Raw genomic sequence first — 17,731 nt, forward strand, 5'->3', positions numbered from 1 at the left:
GGAACCTGGAGAGCTTCAGTTCTGGGATCAGAAAGATCTGACAACAGACATAGCATAAGCTTACAGTCTACATTCTGTTTGTTTCAGACTTACACAAGCAGACATAGTTGGATGCCAATAAATACATAAATTTTAGTGATATCTTAATATTTATACATATATTTATATGGTGGAGGTGATGGAATGCCAGCCTAGCTATGTAAAATCCTAAAAGTTGATGCCTTTAGGATTAAAAGATGCTTTTAGATTAAAGTGCTGCACTTAATATGCCAGCAAATTTGGTTATTCCGCAGTGGTTAAGTGCTGGAGAATATCAGTTTTCATTCCAATCCCAAAGAAGGGCAATGCCAACGAATGTTCAAGCTACTATATAATTGTGCTCATTTTACATGCTAGCAAGGTAATACTCAAAATCCTTCAAGCTAGGGTTCAACAGTACATAAACCAAGAACTTCTCAGTATATCAGCTGGACTTAGAAAAGGCAGAAGAACCAGATTACCAAATTGCCAACATTCATTGGATCATAGGAAAAGCAAGAGAGTTTCAGAAAAACATCTACTTCTGCTTCACTGACTACTCTAAAGCCTTTGACTGTGTGGATCAAAACAAACTATGGAAAATTCTTAAAGAAATGGATGTACCAGACCACCTTACCTGCCTCCTGAGAAACCAGTATGCAGGTCAAGAAGTGACAGTTAGAACCAGACTTGGAAAAACAGACTGGTTCCAAATTGGGAAAGGAGTACATCAAGTCTATATATTGTTACCCTGGTTATTTAACTTAAATGCAGAGTACATCATGTGAAATACCTGACTAGATGAGTCACAAGCTGGAATCAAGATTGCCGGGAGAAGTATCAGCAACCTCAGACATGCAGATGATACCACCCTGATGGCAGAAAGCAAGGAGGCAAGAGAAACTTGATGAAGATGAAAGAGCAGAGTGAAAAATCTGGCTTAAACTCAGCATTCGAAAAACTAAGATCATGGTATCAGTTCATGGCAAATAGATGGGAAGAAGATGAAACCAGTGACAGAATTTATTTTCTTGGGCTCCTAAATCTCTGTGGAAGGTGACTGCAGCCATGAATTAAAAGATGCTTATTCTTTGGAAGAAAAGTTACGACAAACCTGGACAGTGTATTAAAAAGCAGAGACATCACTTTGCTGACAAAGATCCATATAATCAGAACTATGGTTTTTCCAGTAGTCAAGTATGGATGTGAGAATTGGACCATAAAAAAGGCTGAGTGCTGAAGAATTGGTACTTTCGAACCATGGTGCTAGAGAATACTCTTAAGAGTCTTTTGGACTGCAGAGAGTCAGAACAGTCCATCCTAAGGGAAGTCATCCTTGAATATTCTTTGGAAGGACTGGTGCTGAAGCTGAAGCTTCAGTACCTAACTACCTGATGCAAAGTTCTGACTCTTTGAGAAAGACCCTGATGCTGGGAAAGGCAGGAGGAGAAAGGGACGACAGAAGATGAGATGGTTAGATGGCATCACCTATTCAATGGACATGAGTTTGAGCAAACTCTGGGAGATGGTGAAGGACAGGGAAGTCTGGTGTTCTGCAGTCCATGGGTTGCAAAGAGTTGGACATGACTTAGTGACTGAACAACAACCCATTATTTATTTATATTAGTGGAGAGATATTTATATGTTTTTTTTTTCCCCTGTTAAACAGCACTGGGATAACCATCTTTTCCAATGAATGTTGTGTACTTATCTGGTTATTTTCTTAAAAGAATCACTAAAGTGAAATTGCCAATGAAAGGATATGGATACTTACAGTGAGATATATATTGCAAAATTTCTCTGTAGAAGGATTGAAGGAATTACACTCAATAAAATTACTTTTTTTATATGATTGTCAATAGTAGTATGTTTTCTAGAGTCTATGCTACTGTGATTGGTAAGCAGATTTTTTCTTTGCTTTTATTTTTATCATTTGTTTACTAATCAGGTAGATTCTTTTTTTTTCATATACTTTTTGCCATTTGATTTGATTATTTATAGTATTTACTCATTTGGGGATATTGACTTAAGATCTTTTAATAAATCTTCCTGTTAGTTTCATGTTTCCTTTTTACTTATATTTGCTATGCTGCTGCTGCTGCTAAGTTACTTCAGTCGTGTCCAACTCTGTGTGACCCCATAGACGGCAGCCCACCAGGCTCCCCTGTCCCTGGGATTCTCCAGGCAAGAACACTGGAGTGGGTTGCCATTTCCCTCTCCAATGCAAGAAAGTGAAAAGTGAAAGTGAAGTTGCTCGGTCATGTCTGACTCTTTGCGACCCCATGAACCACAGCACTCCAGGCCTCCCTGTCCATCACCAACTCCCGGAGTTCACTCAAACTCATGTCTGTTGAGTCAGTGATGCCATCCAACCATCTCATCCTCTGTCATCCCCTTCTCCTCTTGCCCTCAATGTTTCCCAGCATCAGGGTCTTTTCAGATGAGTCAGCTCTCTGCAGCAGGTGGCCAGAATATTGGAGTTTCAGCTTCAACATCAGTCCGTCCAATGAACACTCAGGACTGATCTCCTTTAAGATGGACTGGTTGGATCTCCTTGCAGTCCAAGGGACTCTCAAGAGTCTTCTCCAACACCACAGTTCAAAAGCATCAATTCTTCAGCACTCAGCTTTTTTTATAGTCCATCTCTCACATCCATACATGACTACTGGAAAAACCATACCCTTGACTAGATGGACCTTTGTTAACAAAGTTTTGTCTCTGCTTTCATACAAAGCATACAAAGTTTTGTCTCTTTGGTCATAACTTTCCTTCCAAGGAGAAAGCGTCTTTTAATTTCATGGCTGCAGTCACCATCTGCAGTGATTTTGGACAGTATGAAAAGGCAAAAAGATGTGACACTGAAAGATGAACTCCCCAAGTCAGTAGATGCCCAATATGCTACTGGGAAAGAGTGGAGAAATAGCTCCAGAAGGAATAAAGAGACTGAACCAAAGCAGAAACAATGCCCAGCTGTCAGTGTGTCTTGTGGTGAAAGTAAAATCTGGTGCTTTAAAGAACAATATTGCATTGGAATATTAGATCCATGAGTCAAGGTAAATTGGAAGTGGTCAAACAGGAGATGGAAGGAGTGAACATCGACATTTTAGGAATCAGTGAACTAAAATGGTCTGGAATGGGTGAATTTAATTCAGATGACCTTTATATATGCTACTGAGGGCAAATCTCTTAGAAGAAAGGGAGTAGCCCTCATAGTCCACAAAAGAGTCCAAAATGCAGTACTTGGTTGTAGTCTCAAAAACAACAGAATGATCTCTGTTCGTTTCCAAGGCAAACCATTCAGTGTCATAGTAATCCTAGTCTATGCCCCCAATCACTAATGCCAAAGAAGCTGAAGTTGAGCGGTTCTATGAAGACCTACAAGACCTTCTAGAACTAACACCCAAAAAAGATGTCCTTTTCATCATAGGTGACTGGAATGCAAGGAAGTCAAGAGATACCTGGCATAACAGGCAGGTTTGGCCTTGGAGTACAAAATGAAGCAAGGCAAAGGCTAACAGAGTTTTGCCAAGAGAACACACTGGTCATAGCAAACACCCTCTTCCAACAACGCAAGAGATGGCAGACATCTGGTGGACATCATCAGATGGTCAGTACCAAAATCAGAGTGATTATATTCTTGGAGCAGAAGATAGAGTCAGCAAAAACTGACTGGTTCAGATCATGAACTCCTTGTAGCAAAATTCAGACTTCAAGTGAGGAAAGTAGGGAAATCCACTAGGCCATGGGTATATGACCTAAATCAAATCCCTTATGAGTATACAGTGGGAGTAACAAATAGACTCAATGGAATAGATCTGATAGAGTGCCTGAAGAACTATGGACAGAGATTTGTAACATAGTACAGGTGGCAGATTCCCCATCTATTTCCCATGAAGTGATGGGACCAGATGCCATAATCTTCGTTTTCTGAATGTTGAGCTTTAAGCCAACTTTTTCACTCTCCTCTTTCACTTTCATCAAGAGGCTTTTTAGTTTCTCTTCACTTTCTGCCATAAGGATGGTGTCATCTGCATATCTGAGGTTATTGATATTTCTCCCGGCAATCTTGATTCCAGCTTGTGCTTCTTCCAGCCCAGTGTTTCTCATGGTGTACTCTGCATATAAGTTAAATAAGCAGGGTGACAATATACAGCTTTGATGTACTCCTTTTCCTATTTGGAACCAGTCTGTTGTTCCATGTCCAGTTCTAACTGTTGCTTCCTGACCTGCATATAGGTTTCTCAAGAGGCAGGTCATTCTGAAGGAGATCAGCCCTGGGATTTCTTTGGAAGGAATGATGCTAAAGCTGAAACTCCTGTACTTTGGCCACCTCATGCCTCATTCCATGACTCATTGAAAAAGAGTCTGGTGCTGGGAGGGATTGGAAGCAGTAGGAGAAGGGGACGACAGAGGATGAGATGGCTGGATGGCATCACCAACTCAATGGACGTGAGTCTGAGTGAACTCCTGGAGTTGGTGGTGGACAGGGAGGCCTGGCGTGCTGTGATTCATGGGGTTGCAAAGAGTTGGACACGACTGAGCAACTGAACTGAACTGAACTGACGGGTGACAGTGATCAAAACCATCCCCAAGAAAAAGAAATGCAAAAAGGCAAAATGGTTGTCTGAGGGGGCCTTACAAATAGCTGAGAAAAGAAGAGAAATGACAGGCAAAGGATAAAAGGAAAGATATACCCCATCTGAATCAGAGTCCCAAAGAATAGCAAGGAGAGATAAGAAAATCTTCCTAACTGAACAATGCAAAGAAACAGAGGAAAACAATAGAATGGGAAAGACTAGAGATCTCTTCAAGAAAATTAGAGATACCACGTTTTTCCAGTAGTCGTGTATGGATGTGAGTGTTGGACTGTAAAGAAAGCTGAGCACCGAAGAATTGATGCTTTTGAACTGTGGTGTTGGAGAAGACTCTTGAGAGTCCTTTGGACTGCAAGGAGATTCAACCAGTCCATTCTAAAGGAGATCAGTCCTGAGTGTTCATTGGATGGACTGATGTTGAAGCTGAAACTCCAATACTTTGGCCACCTGCTGCAGGGAGCTGACTCATTTGAAAAGACCCTGATGCTGGGAATGATTGAGAGCAGGAGGAGAAGGGGATGACAGAGGATGAGATGGTTGGATGGCATCACTGACACAATGGACATGGGTTTGGGTGGACTCCAGGAGTTGGTGATGGACAGGGAGGCCTGGCGTGCAGTGGTTCATGGGGTTGCAAAGAGTCAGACACTACTGAGCGACTGAACTGAAGTGAATTGAAGGGAACATTTCATAAAGAGGTGGGCACAATAAAGGATAGAAATGGTGCAGACCTAACAGAAGCAGAAGATAGAAAGAGGTGACAGGAATACACAGAAGTATACAAAAAAGATCTTAATGATCCAGATAACCACAATGGTGTGATCACTCTCCTAAACTCAGACATCTTGGAATGTGAAGTCAAGTGGGCCTTTGGAAAGATTGCTACAAACAAAGATGGTGGAGGTGATAGAATTCCAGCTGAGCTATTTCAGATCCTAAAAGATGATGTTCTGAAAGTGCTGCACTCAATATGCCAGCAAATATGGAAATGCTCAATAGTAGCCACAGGACTGGAAACAGTCAGTTTTCATTCTAGTACCAAAGAAGGGCAATGCCAAAGAGTGTTAAAACTACTACACAATTGGACTTATTTCACATGCTAACAAAGTAATGCTCAAAATTCTCCAAGCGAGGCTTCAAGAGTATATGAGTCAAGAACTCCCATATATTCAACCTGGATTTAGAAAAGGCAGAGGAACCAAAGATCAAATTTCTGACGTTCATTGGATCCTAGGAAAGCAAGAGAATCCTAGTAAAACATCTACTTCATTGACTACGCTAAAGCCTTTTCACAGGAAACTGTGGAAAGTTGTTCAAGATGTGGGACTGCCAGACCACCTTAACTGTCTCCTGGGATACCTGTATGCAGGTCAAGAACCAACAGTTAGAACTGGACATGGAACAGTAGACTGATTCAAAATTGGGAAAGGAGTACTTTATGTCTGTGTATTGTCACCTTGCTTATTTAACTTAATATGCAGAGTACATCATGAGAAATTCTGGGTTGGATAAAGCATAAGCTGGAATCAAGAGAAATATCAATAACCTCAAGATATTCAGATATCATATCACGTATCACATCACCCTGATGGCTGAAAGTAAAGAGGAATTAAAGAGACTCTTGAAGATGAGAGAGGAGAGTGCAAATACTGGCTTAAAACTCAAATGTTCCAAAAACTAAGATCATGGCATTGGGTCCCATCACTTCATGGCAAATAGATGGGGAAACAGTGGAAACAGTGAGGACAGACTTTATTTCTTGGTCTCCGAAGTCACTGCAGATGGTGACTCCAGCCATGAAATTAAAAGATGCTTGCTCCTTGGAAGAAAAGTTATGACCAACCTAGACAGTGTATTAAAAAGTGGAGATATTGCTTTGCCTACAAAGGTCTGGATGGATAGTCAAAACCATGGTTTTTTCAGTAGTCACGTATGAATGTGAGAATTGGACCATGAAGAAGGCTGATCATGGAAGAATTGATGCTTTTGAACTGTGGTGTTGGAGAAGACCCTTGATAGTCCCTTGGACTGTGAGGAGATGAAGCTAGTCAATCCTAAAGGAAATCAACCCAGAATATTCATTGGAAGGACTCATGCTGAAGCTGAAGCTGTAATACTTTGGCTACCTGATGCGGAGGACAGGCTCATTAGAAAAAACCTTGGTGGTGGGAAATATTGAAGGCAGCAGGAGAAGGGCACGATAGAGGACGAGATAGTTGGATGGCATTACCGACTCAGTGGACATGAGTTTGAGCAAGGTCCAGGGGATGGTGAAGTACAGGGATGCCTGGCATGCTGCAGTTCTGGGGTCACAAAGAATCAGACATGACTGAGCGACTGAATAACAATACTGAATTATTTCATCCTAAAATACTGGTTATTCATCAGTTCAAATTTTCATTTATTCTTTTCAGTGTATTTCTCCATTTGTTGTTACATATATATCCTTATCCTCAGTATATTTTTTATGTTCAACATAAGTATATGTTGAATCTTTCTTTCTTTATGTTTTCTGACTTGACTGGTATTAGTCTGCCCATTTTTTTAAAAAACTCTTGTCATTACATCTATAGCTCTTTTAAACTGGCTTATCTGGGAAAATCAGTTCAGTTCACTTCAGTCACTCAGTCGTGTCTCTTTGCGGAAAATAGTTACATGGAAATGTTGATTACTTTTCTCTGCTCAGTATTACGATATTTAAACTTTCTTGTATTCTTGAAATAGAATTTCAGGATTTTGATATAGACACCTTTCTTCTGTGTTTAAGTGCATTTAAGATGAAGATTGTCATGTTTAAAAAGTATCTTTGCATTCATGGTTTATTGAAAGGTGCTTTTTTGTTAATTTGCTTTTAAATTAGGAGTGAGTATCTAATTTTTATGAAATAACTGTTTTGATATCCTTTGAGATAAAATTATTTTTTTTCTTTTATTAATGAGTTGAATTGTTTGAACATATTTTCTATCTTCGGGCCATTCTTGGATTCTTTAACTCCTATTTGATCATGGCATTTACTTTAATATACTACTGAATTAAATTTGTTAATATTTTATTTTGCATTTATATCTTTATTTATATTATTTTTATTTTTCTTTTTATCTTTTAAGGGTTATTATAAGTTTATTTTTGAAACTTTGAAGTTTTATATAATTTCTTAATTCTCTGGAACAGTTAAGAATCAGAGTTAGGCATTTTGACATGATGGTTTAAAAACATTTGCTGTGTAGTTAAATAGTCTTGAATTTCAATATCAAGTTTGTTACTCTTGCTGTGTGATCTTAAGCTTCATTTTATTTTTTATTTTAAAGACGATTATTAGTATTATTCTCATAGAATTGTTGTGAGCACTAATAATAATTTGAATGCTTTTCATCTGCCAGCTACTTACATTACAGTATACATTATACTTCATGTATAATTAAATTTAATTATTAGCCACAGTTATACTACTATTTTTATTTAGTAAATGAGGAAACTGAGGCAGAGTTTAAAGAACCAAGATTATGAAATTCATGAATAAATCTGAATCTAGACATTCTATGTAGACCCCATTTAAATGATTCAGAAGTGTAGTACAATAAGCATTGGATAAATTGTGTCAGCTACTGTTTTTGTTATTACCATATTTTATTGAATTTTAGAAGCCACTAATTATAAAGATATTGTTAATTTATGTATAACCAAGAAAGAAAAAAGTTGCCTATGAGGTAATGCTTAAATTGGGAAAATATCTGCCTTTACTGCCATCATTTTCATTCTGTTCACGTTGTCATTAAATTTAAGAAACATGTTAAGCCTAGATTTTTAAAAAAATTTGATAAAATATAATGGATTATCTCTGCCTCGTCTAAGATAATGACTTTCCATCTCAACTCTCAGATTTTATGGAAAGATTTAAAAATGTTAATTACAGTTTACTACAAGTTTAAAAAATATGCATGTTATCCTCGACAGTTGTATTCTTCACAACTATAAGAACAATTATTTAGGCTTAACCATTACATTCGCCATTTAGTTTATGGCCTGAATTCCTTTTTTCAAAGATACCTGCCCTAACTCATTTACGGTTTGGCTTAATGATAAATTCTGAGGGAGTAATTTTTCCCTTAGAATTAGTAAGTAATGTACTTTCTGATATGTTGCATTTCAGAAAATGCCTTTTTTCTGTACATGTCAAGGAAAGATAATTTGACTGAATTGAATTTTTGTTTAGAATTATTTTTCAAAATTTCATCTTTACTTCATTATCTTCTAGCACTTAGTGAAAAGTTGTTAACAGTCTTAACTTCCTTTCCTTTGTTGGCAGAATGTTGTTTACTTGTTCACATTCAGTCCTTCCTCTGATCTGATCTTTGTGAAAAATTTATTTTCTGCACGAATTTTAAGACTCAGGAATTAGGATTTTTTTTATGTATGAGTTTCTGTATGCTTCACTTTCTTCCTTCCCCAAAGGCTGTTGGATGAGACCTTTGGATCTAGAAAATTAGCTGGGGAAATTTTTTTGTTAATGCTTCTACCATCTTTGGTTTTTCCTTCTGAAAGTATATGCATGTTCTGTAGAATTAATTGTCCATGTGTCTTTTTGCTATAACTTATATTTGTTTACCATGTTTTCCCAAGTATAGCAAATTCCTAGGCTAGTGTTGAATTTGCAGATTTGGATTCAACACTTTCTGTTGTTCCATTCACTACCTGTCTATCTTAGAACATAGTTTTCTTTGTCTTTCTTGCTCTTGAACTGCTCTTCTTTTCATAAGAGTCTGTTTTGTTTTAGCCATGCAGTAACATCTTGAATCTCACTGATAGTAGGAAATATCTTTTAAAATATTATGTCTTAACTGATTTCTGAATTCTGTTTTATTTTAATGCTGGGCATTTGGTCTAAATGGCTTTTTTTGAGCTCCCAGAATTTTTTTATTATTTGGTAATTTTTCTTTGATTATTCATATTTTTTAAAATATTCATTTTATAGCAGTGTGTTTCCTTGCTCTGGCTGCCGCAACACAGTTCCACAGAGTGGGTGATTTAAACAACAGCAATTTATTTTCCTAAAGTTCAGGAGAATTGAAGTTCAAGATCAAGATGTTAGAGGGTTTGGTTTCTTCTGAGGCCTTTCTTCTTCTTTCATAAGTATCTGCCTTCTAGCTCTGTCCTCACATGGTATTTTCTCTGTGTGTGCATATTCTCTGTGTGTGTGCTTATCTCTTTGTGTGTCCACATTCTTCTCATTACAAGGATAGCAATCATACTGGATTAAGGCATAACCCAGTGACCTCATTTTAACTTACTTTAGTTCAGTTCAGTCGCTCAGTCGTGTCCGACTCTTTGCGACCCATGAATTGCAGCATGCCAGGCCTTGCTGTCCATCATCAACTCCAATCACCTCTTTAAAGATCCTTTCTACAAATGTCACATTCTGAGGTTCTATGGGTTAGGGGTTTGACATATGACTTTGGAAGGGGTACATATTTCAGCCTATGTCATTTAGGATGATTGTATAGGTCTTTCATTCCCCTTCTTAAGTTTTTTCTTTTATTGTACTACATGACAATGTATCATGACACAGTGGCATGTGGAGTACAAGTCATTGAGCCATTTTTAATTTTAAATATCTTAATGAATTTTTCCTCCTTTCTAGTCAATGGAAGAATTTCAGTTGAAATTAAAAGAAGCTGAAAAAGCTGCATTTACGAAAGAAGATGGTAGACGAGAACGGTGGAAGAAACCAGCATACTCAGATAAAGCACACAGTAGTCAAGAAAGTGGAAAATCAGACTTGGTAAAATATAATAAAAGTTCAAGAGGTAGATATAATACAACGGATATTGCAAACAGTATCACTAAAGATAAGTTTAGTGGTGATGAAAAAGATGGTAGAGCTGTGTTTTCAGAAACATATAGAAGAGAACCCAGTCCAAGGAAAAATCAAGAATTTTCTTCTCATGTAAATTTAAGAGCTAAATTCTTAAGACCCTCTGATGATGAAGAAGTGTCATTTCATAGCAAGGACAGCAATTTTGAACCATCTAGTTCATCTTCAGCAGTAGTGCCTCAAGATTCTGTGCATCGTGGCTTTCAAAAACCCACAGAGAGCAGTGAAGAAAGTTTATCATGCCGGAGTCGATTTGGGAGGGGAGACAGGAAACATTCAAATCAAAAACCACTAGAAACCAGTCACAGTATTGACCATGGATACGTTTCAGAAAACGTGAGAGAAAAATCACAGGAGGAAGGCTTGAGAGAGGACTCTGTGACAAAAGAACATCTACAGGATACAAAATCTTCACTTGCCAGGTATTCTATCATTTGTTTCCTAAACCAATGAATGAATACTAAGGTCCAGAGGATTCAAGATACTGAACTGTACTTTTTAGAGCATTAGTTACTGATTAGGTATGTTATGATTTTTTTTCTTAAATTTGATGTAAGAGATAAGATATGCACCTTTTAACAGTTCAGTAGTTTCATTTTATATATTGTATTTCATTTCAGTTTATTTAACAAAAAGCTGAAAGATGAATTCAGTAGTGAATATTTTCTTAAAACTTGCTTTTTTGCAATCTATATAGCTAAATGACCTTAATAGTTCTTATAAATGGATACGCTACATAAAATATTTTGGTAGATTTTGTTCAGTTCAGTTCAGTCGCTCAGTCATGTTCAACTCTTTGCAACCCCATGGACTGCAGCATGCCAGGCTTCCCTGTCCATCACCAACTCCTGGAGTTTACTCAAACTCATGTCCTTTGAGTCGGTGATGCCATCCAACCATCTCATCCTTTGTCGTCCCCTTCTCCTCCCCCCTTCAACTTTTCCCAGCATCAGAGTCTTTTCAAATGAGTCAGTTCTTCACATCAGGTGGCCAAAGTATTAGAGCTTCAGCATCAGTACTTCCAGTGAATATTCAGAACTGATTTCCTTGAGGATTGACTGGTTTGATCTCCTTGCTGCCCAGGGACTCTCAAGAGTCTTCTCCAACACCACAGTTCAAAAGCATCAATTTTTCAGAGCTCAGCTTTCTTTATAGTCCAGCTCTCACATCCATATATGTCTACTGGAAAAAGCATAGCTTTGACTAGGCGGACCTTTGTTGGCAAAGTAATGTCTCTGCTTTTTAATATGTTGTCTAGGTTGGTCAGATTTTGTTAGTACTGCCATATTACTTTCAAATGAAAGTCATACATATTTAAACACACAATCATAACTGTCAATATCACATGCCTACTGGAGGTCTGGGAGACTGAAGGAAGATATGCTGCCATAGCCCGAATATGAAGTGAAAAAGATACGTGAAAGATCTTGCAGAGGGAAGCATGAATTTTGGTGGTGGTTTTGCAGAGAAGGAAATCCACTTTGATAGTTGACAGGATTTATAGCTAATGTTAGAGTTTTGAAAGCAAAATATAGTTAAGATAGTGATTGTACATATAATGATTAGAAAAATCAGTAGCACTAACTGCTTTTGTTATTCTTGTCCCTGTAGCACTTGTGTATAGGGCTGAGTTATTCAGTCAGGAAACCCAGGTTCAGTGGGTCATTCCTAGGAAACTTGATTTAGCCATAGGGTTGACACTGTTTGAAATAGCCATAAGTAGAAAATGTGTATCCAAAGGATAATAACTAACCTGTACTTGAATGATTGTTAAAATATGTTTTAAAGTACCACCAAATGAATGGGACGCTAAAGGAAAAGATTTTAGGAAGTAATAGAATTCATTGGTGGCAGTAGTAGGTATAAGCTTTGTGGTTTGGGGTCCTGAGTCTGGTAAATCACTTTTGTTAGTTACTTCATCTGAAGCTGTGGATTATAAAGCCTGGTGTGTAGCTTTCAGTAGAAAGGAGGAAGGGAAGCTGGCAAAATCCAGACTGAGTGATGGGAGGCCCAGTCAGATGGGCTCTGGTTTAGATCAGGGCTTTGTTCCTAGGAAATGAAAGGAGAAATTCAGTTATACTGACTGGATAAACATGGCAGGGTTTAGAGAATTTCTGAGGCTGTCCACATATATAATTGTCCAGGTTTCATTCCAGGTGCTCTGGAAGGTAGACTATCTCCAGTCCCAGTTGCTAGAAACATGTAGAAGTGGGATGAAGCTCTTTGTTTCCTGATATCATTAGGATTGGCTTAACAGTTGGGTAATCTGTAGGTATTTACTTCTGTGACTGCTGCTAAGAAGAACATGTAAGCAGTCTCATATTGTTAGCACTCCTTTTGGTTCTATAATTGCTTCATGTTGGTATGTTGTATTGTAAGCTTCTGATAGAAACACTGTAATATGGGCACTCACTAAAAGCTTGTGGTCTGAAGACAGTATTCTTTGTTAGCTGTGTTAATTTTGATGTTACAGGTATTTTGAAGCTTTCTATTAATTTCATAGTTGACTAGAGAGGGAAATTATCCACATATATGTGAAACAAAAAAAAGAATTCCTGAGCATGTAGAATGGTATAAAGTAAGAAAACAAGAATATGACCTTGAAGAATGCCTGTTTTCAGGGATTGGAAGGATTCAGTGAAGGATTACTAGAAGTTGTTAATTTGTCTGAACATTATCCTGGGTGTATGTTGAATTTTTGGTAAAATGCCAGAATTCTAGGGAGCTTTAAAACCTGTGAATTTTAGAACTACCAAGAAAAAAAATCATAGAACTGATTTTAGAACTAGAAGAAATCATAGACTGTCCCAGGTATTTTCCAGATGCAGAAACAGGCAACTGAATTTGTGCCTTGCACAATGTTATATAACTAGGGTTGCCAGATTTAACAAATAAAAATGTTTGGGCACGCTTAAACTAAAAAAGTTTTTTAACCTGAAATTAAAATTTTACTGGGCATCTTGTGTTTTATCTGGCAACTATATGTAACACTTGTCCATTTTTGGGGTCTGTGACCTTCGTATAAGAGATAACATATAATTACAGTCATCTCTTGTTATCACCAGGAGGTTGGTTCCAGGACGCTAACAGATACCCGAATCTAGGGATGCTCAAGTACTTTATATAAAGAGGCATAGTATTTTTACATACAACCTACATATGTTCTCCCATATACTTTTAATCATCTATAGATTTCTTTTAGTACCCAGTACAATGTAAATAGTTGTAAATACAGTGTAAATGCTGTGTAAATAGTTGCCAACTCTATGCAGATTAGGTTTTGGTTTTTTAAACTTTCTGAAATGTTTTTCCTAAGTATTTTCAATTCACGGTTGATTGAATGTAAACCCCATGGATAGGAAAGGGCTGACTGCCATTTTGCATAAGGGACTTCAGCATCTGGAGATGTTGGGTCTTTAGAGGGCCCTGGGATACACCAGCAGATGCCTGTACTGATCTGAATCTTATTTCTTTCCAATCAGTGTATCTTAAAGATCTTTCCTTACCAGCCCATATGTATGTGCTTTTTTTTTTTTTTCATTTTAAAGTCTCTTTAATATTCTGTTGTAAACCTTAGAGATAGGCTAATATTTCTCATCAGTTTTGTTTTGTTGGGCTTGGGTAGTTTCTAGTGTGTTGCTCTAAATAATACTGCAGTGAATAATTTTATACATTTATTTTTGCATACAGTTAAATATAGCTGTAAAATAAATTCCAAGGAGTGGAATTGTATTTATATATTTCATTGTACTAACCAATTTACACTCTTACCAGTCATATGTGAGAATGACTTTTCTCTTCCTTGCTTGTAGTATTATTGAGGTTTTTAATCTTTGCCATAGGTACATTTAAGGAATAGAAACTTTCTTCAATTTGCATGTACGTATAAGTGAAGTTTGGCCTATTTTTATAAATGTTATTTTAATTTTATTTTATTTTGTCATATATTTTGCCTGCTTTTTGAGGGTGTTTTATGAGCATTTTTATAGTTGTCATGTGATACATTTATTTTTTTCTCCTTTTTAGATTTCCTCTTTTCTCTTCATCAATTCTTTTTTTTTAAATTTATTTAATTTATTTATTTGACTTTGCCAGGTCTTAGTTGTAGCATTTGGGATATAGTTCCCTGACCAGGGATTGAACCCCAGCCTCCTGCAGTGGGAGTACAGAGTCAGCCTCCTGCAGTGGGAGTACAGAGTCAGCCCCTGGACCACCAGGGAAGTCCCTTCATTCATTCTTATGGTGATCAATTTATCATTCTTTTCCTTTGTTAATTTTAGGCCCTGAAGTAGCTGGAAAACATCCTCTAACAGTGGTCCATGTGATTAGTAATTTTAAGATTTTCATTCTTAGAAATAAAATGTGCTTGTATGTAATTCCGTTTTATTGGAAAATATATTAGCTAATATATTTTCAAAAGTTTGAAACCTAGAGTAGTGCATAGTATGAGCAAAACTAATGTGATGTCCTTAATTTAGATTTTATCTATGTTAATATTAGGCTCTAACTCATTTTATATAATAGAAAATATTACATAAGGTTAAAAAGGTTAAAAACCTTGGCAGAATTTTCTGTGATAGCCTAGGACAAGAGGATACCAAGTTCTGAAGTGTTGAGTATTAGTCATGAGGTCCTTGAAATGAAGTGAAGTCGCTTAGTCGTGTCCGACTCTTTGCGACCCCATGAACTGTAGCCTTCCAGGATCCTCCGACCATGGGATTTTCCAGGCAAGAGTACTGAAATCCTTAGGGGAGAAAATTTGAGAATAGGTAGTAAGAAAAGAATTAAAGGGATGGGATCTATGAACACTGTCAGCAGGCAGAGAATAATTGCAGTATACTCAAGGTTTCTGAAATGTGATTGGATTGGAGCTTTTAAAATTACATTTTCCTCAAAAGTTTGAGCCAGAGTTTGTTGTGGGTGTGCCTGTGTATGGATGTGTGTTGTAAAAAGAGTACATTTAAGTGGGGAAATAGAATTTGCTTTTCAGAAAATAATTTTGAAGAAGGCTTTTGAAATATAGCAGTAATCCTGAAAAATGAGAAATGCTTGTACTTTTTTCTTTTTATAGGATAGTTGTAGATGCCATGGTGATGTTTTTTTCAGAGCATATGCTCGCCATTATAAATGCTTAGAGTCTTCCATGGTAAATGGAAGAGTCTGTCCCTGCTGTTTGTTGCAGAGTAGTGTCTTTACTGTGTTATTAACGATCATGTATTCTTCAGTCATTGATGCCCAACAGCTTTCATTGTAATGTCTTTATTTGATACCTGTTATTGTTCTATTGTGTGTTGAATTATCTGTTAATATTGAAAATGCCAGAGATACTCAGAATTCGTGTGTATTATCATATTTATCCTGATCTACATTTCAATACTAATAAACAATTCTGTTAGAAATTATACCCCCTCCACTACCCCATCAAAACAACAAAAAAAGGAATGTTTGGAGTACAAATTTTATAACCATGAAAGGTGCCTCTTTTAAAGGTCTCTGAGATTTCAGTTATCTTCTTGAAACTTGTGAGTTTTGGTTGAAGTCTGCATACCTTCTTGGATGCTGTCTCTTGATTGATTCTTTGTATACTGAGAAGTGAAGAGAAAATGAAAGTTTCTCAGAAACAGAGAAGAGTCTGATAAAAATGACAAAGATGTGCCTTTGCGTAGGCAATAATAGAAATCTTTGGCAACTTAATCAAGAATATTATCATTGTAAAAGAGGATTTATAAGCCAGATTTCATGGATTAAATTATGACTGTGGGTTATGAAATAATAGAGGTAGAAGTATATGTGGGAGACATGGGTTTCACAAAGTGCCTCCCTCACTCCCATATTTTTTAAGGTGCAGATATTTGGATATGTTTATATATTAGTGGAAAAGACAGTATCAGGTTTGAAAGGAGCTAAAAATATAGAATGATGACAGATGGGATAATTCAGCAGGAATTCAAAGTTAGTGTATATGTATATGTGATACAGTGTGCTCATGCAGGTAGGATTATCCTGAGTGCAAATGTTCGAGAAGAGGAAAATGTGGCTGTGGATGTGGGTGATGGGAGACCACTGTAGGAACTGCTTTTGGGGGAGGGAGTGTAGTAGTTGTCCGTCCCTGGCTTGCCCTCAGGGCATGTGGAATCTTCCTGGACCAGGGATCAAACCTGTGTCCCCTGCATTGGCTGTTGATTTCCTAACCACTGAAGCACCAGAGAAGTCTCTAGTTTTTCTTGTAAAGTCTAGTCCCTTTGATATGTGTTTTGCTACTTCTTTTGATTTCCATGCCTTCAGTTTTAGTCTGTATGTGTCTCTGGGTCTGAAGTGGGTCTCCTGAAGACAGGATATATACAGTTCTGGTTTTTCTATCCATCCAGCCAGTCTGTGTCCAGCAAATGGAATCTTCCATTGTTGTACACAAGCTCCAGATTATGCAGGTTCAGTAGTTGCAGTGCATTGGCCCATAGCACGTGGGATCTTAGTTTCCTGAGCAGGGATTGAATCCACATCCCCTGCATTGCAAGGTGTATTCTCAACCACTGGACCACCAGGGAAGTCCCAGCAGCATACATCTTTAGCTTATCTACCTTCAAGTGATATTATGCCACTCCTGTAAGAACTTTATAGTAGTTTACATTTCTCCCCATCCTGTCCTTTCTGTTAGTGTTTTCATACAGTTTACTTATACTTGTTATAAACTCTTGTTATTATTTTTCTTTAGTTATCTTAAAGAGACTTAAGTAATAAGAAACAAGTACATATTTACTCTTGTAGTCATCATTTCTGTTGCTCTTCCTTCCTTTGAGTTGATCCATATTTCAGGCTAGTATAATTTTTCTTCTGTCTGAAGGCTTTTCTTTAACATTCTTTCAGCTTTTTATGTCTTCATTTCACCTTTTTTTTCACATTTTAAAAATTTATTTTAATTGGCACATAATTACAATATTGTGGGTTTTGCCATACATCAGTATGAGTCAGCCATAGGTATACATGTGTCCCCTCCTCCTGAACCCCCTGCCCACCTCCCTCCCCACCCGATCCCTCCAGGTTGTCCCAGAGCACCAGCTTTGGGTGCCCTGCTTCATACATCAAACTCGCACTGGTTGTCTCTTTTACATATGGTAATGTATATGTTTCAGTGCTGTTCTCTCAAATCATCCCACCATCTCCTTCTCCCACGGAGTCCAAAAGTCTGTTCTTTATGTCTGTGTCTCATTTGCTGTCCTGTACATAGTATCGTTGGTACCATCTTTCT

The 17,731-nt window shown here is 37.4% G+C and overlaps 1 protein-coding gene across 2 annotated transcripts in view; it reads left to right on the forward strand.

The window, feature by feature from the left end:
• The window catches only part of CWF19L2 (CWF19 like cell cycle control factor 2), a 155,464-nt gene that overhangs the window by 53,822 nt on the left and 83,911 nt on the right, over positions 1 to 17,731 (forward strand). For both annotated transcript variants that reach the window (XM_069554927.1, XM_069554926.1), the window contains one exon: positions 10,252 to 10,907. In XM_069554927.1, the coding sequence (XP_069411028.1) occupies positions 10,252 to 10,907 (656 nt within the window). The remainder of the gene's footprint in view (positions 1 to 10,251; positions 10,908 to 17,731) is intronic.

This window comes from Ovis canadensis, chromosome 15 (assembly GCF_042477335.2).
Source record: "Ovis canadensis isolate MfBH-ARS-UI-01 breed Bighorn chromosome 15, ARS-UI_OviCan_v2, whole genome shotgun sequence".
NCBI classification, from domain to species: Eukaryota; Metazoa; Chordata; class Mammalia; order Artiodactyla; family Bovidae; genus Ovis; species Ovis canadensis.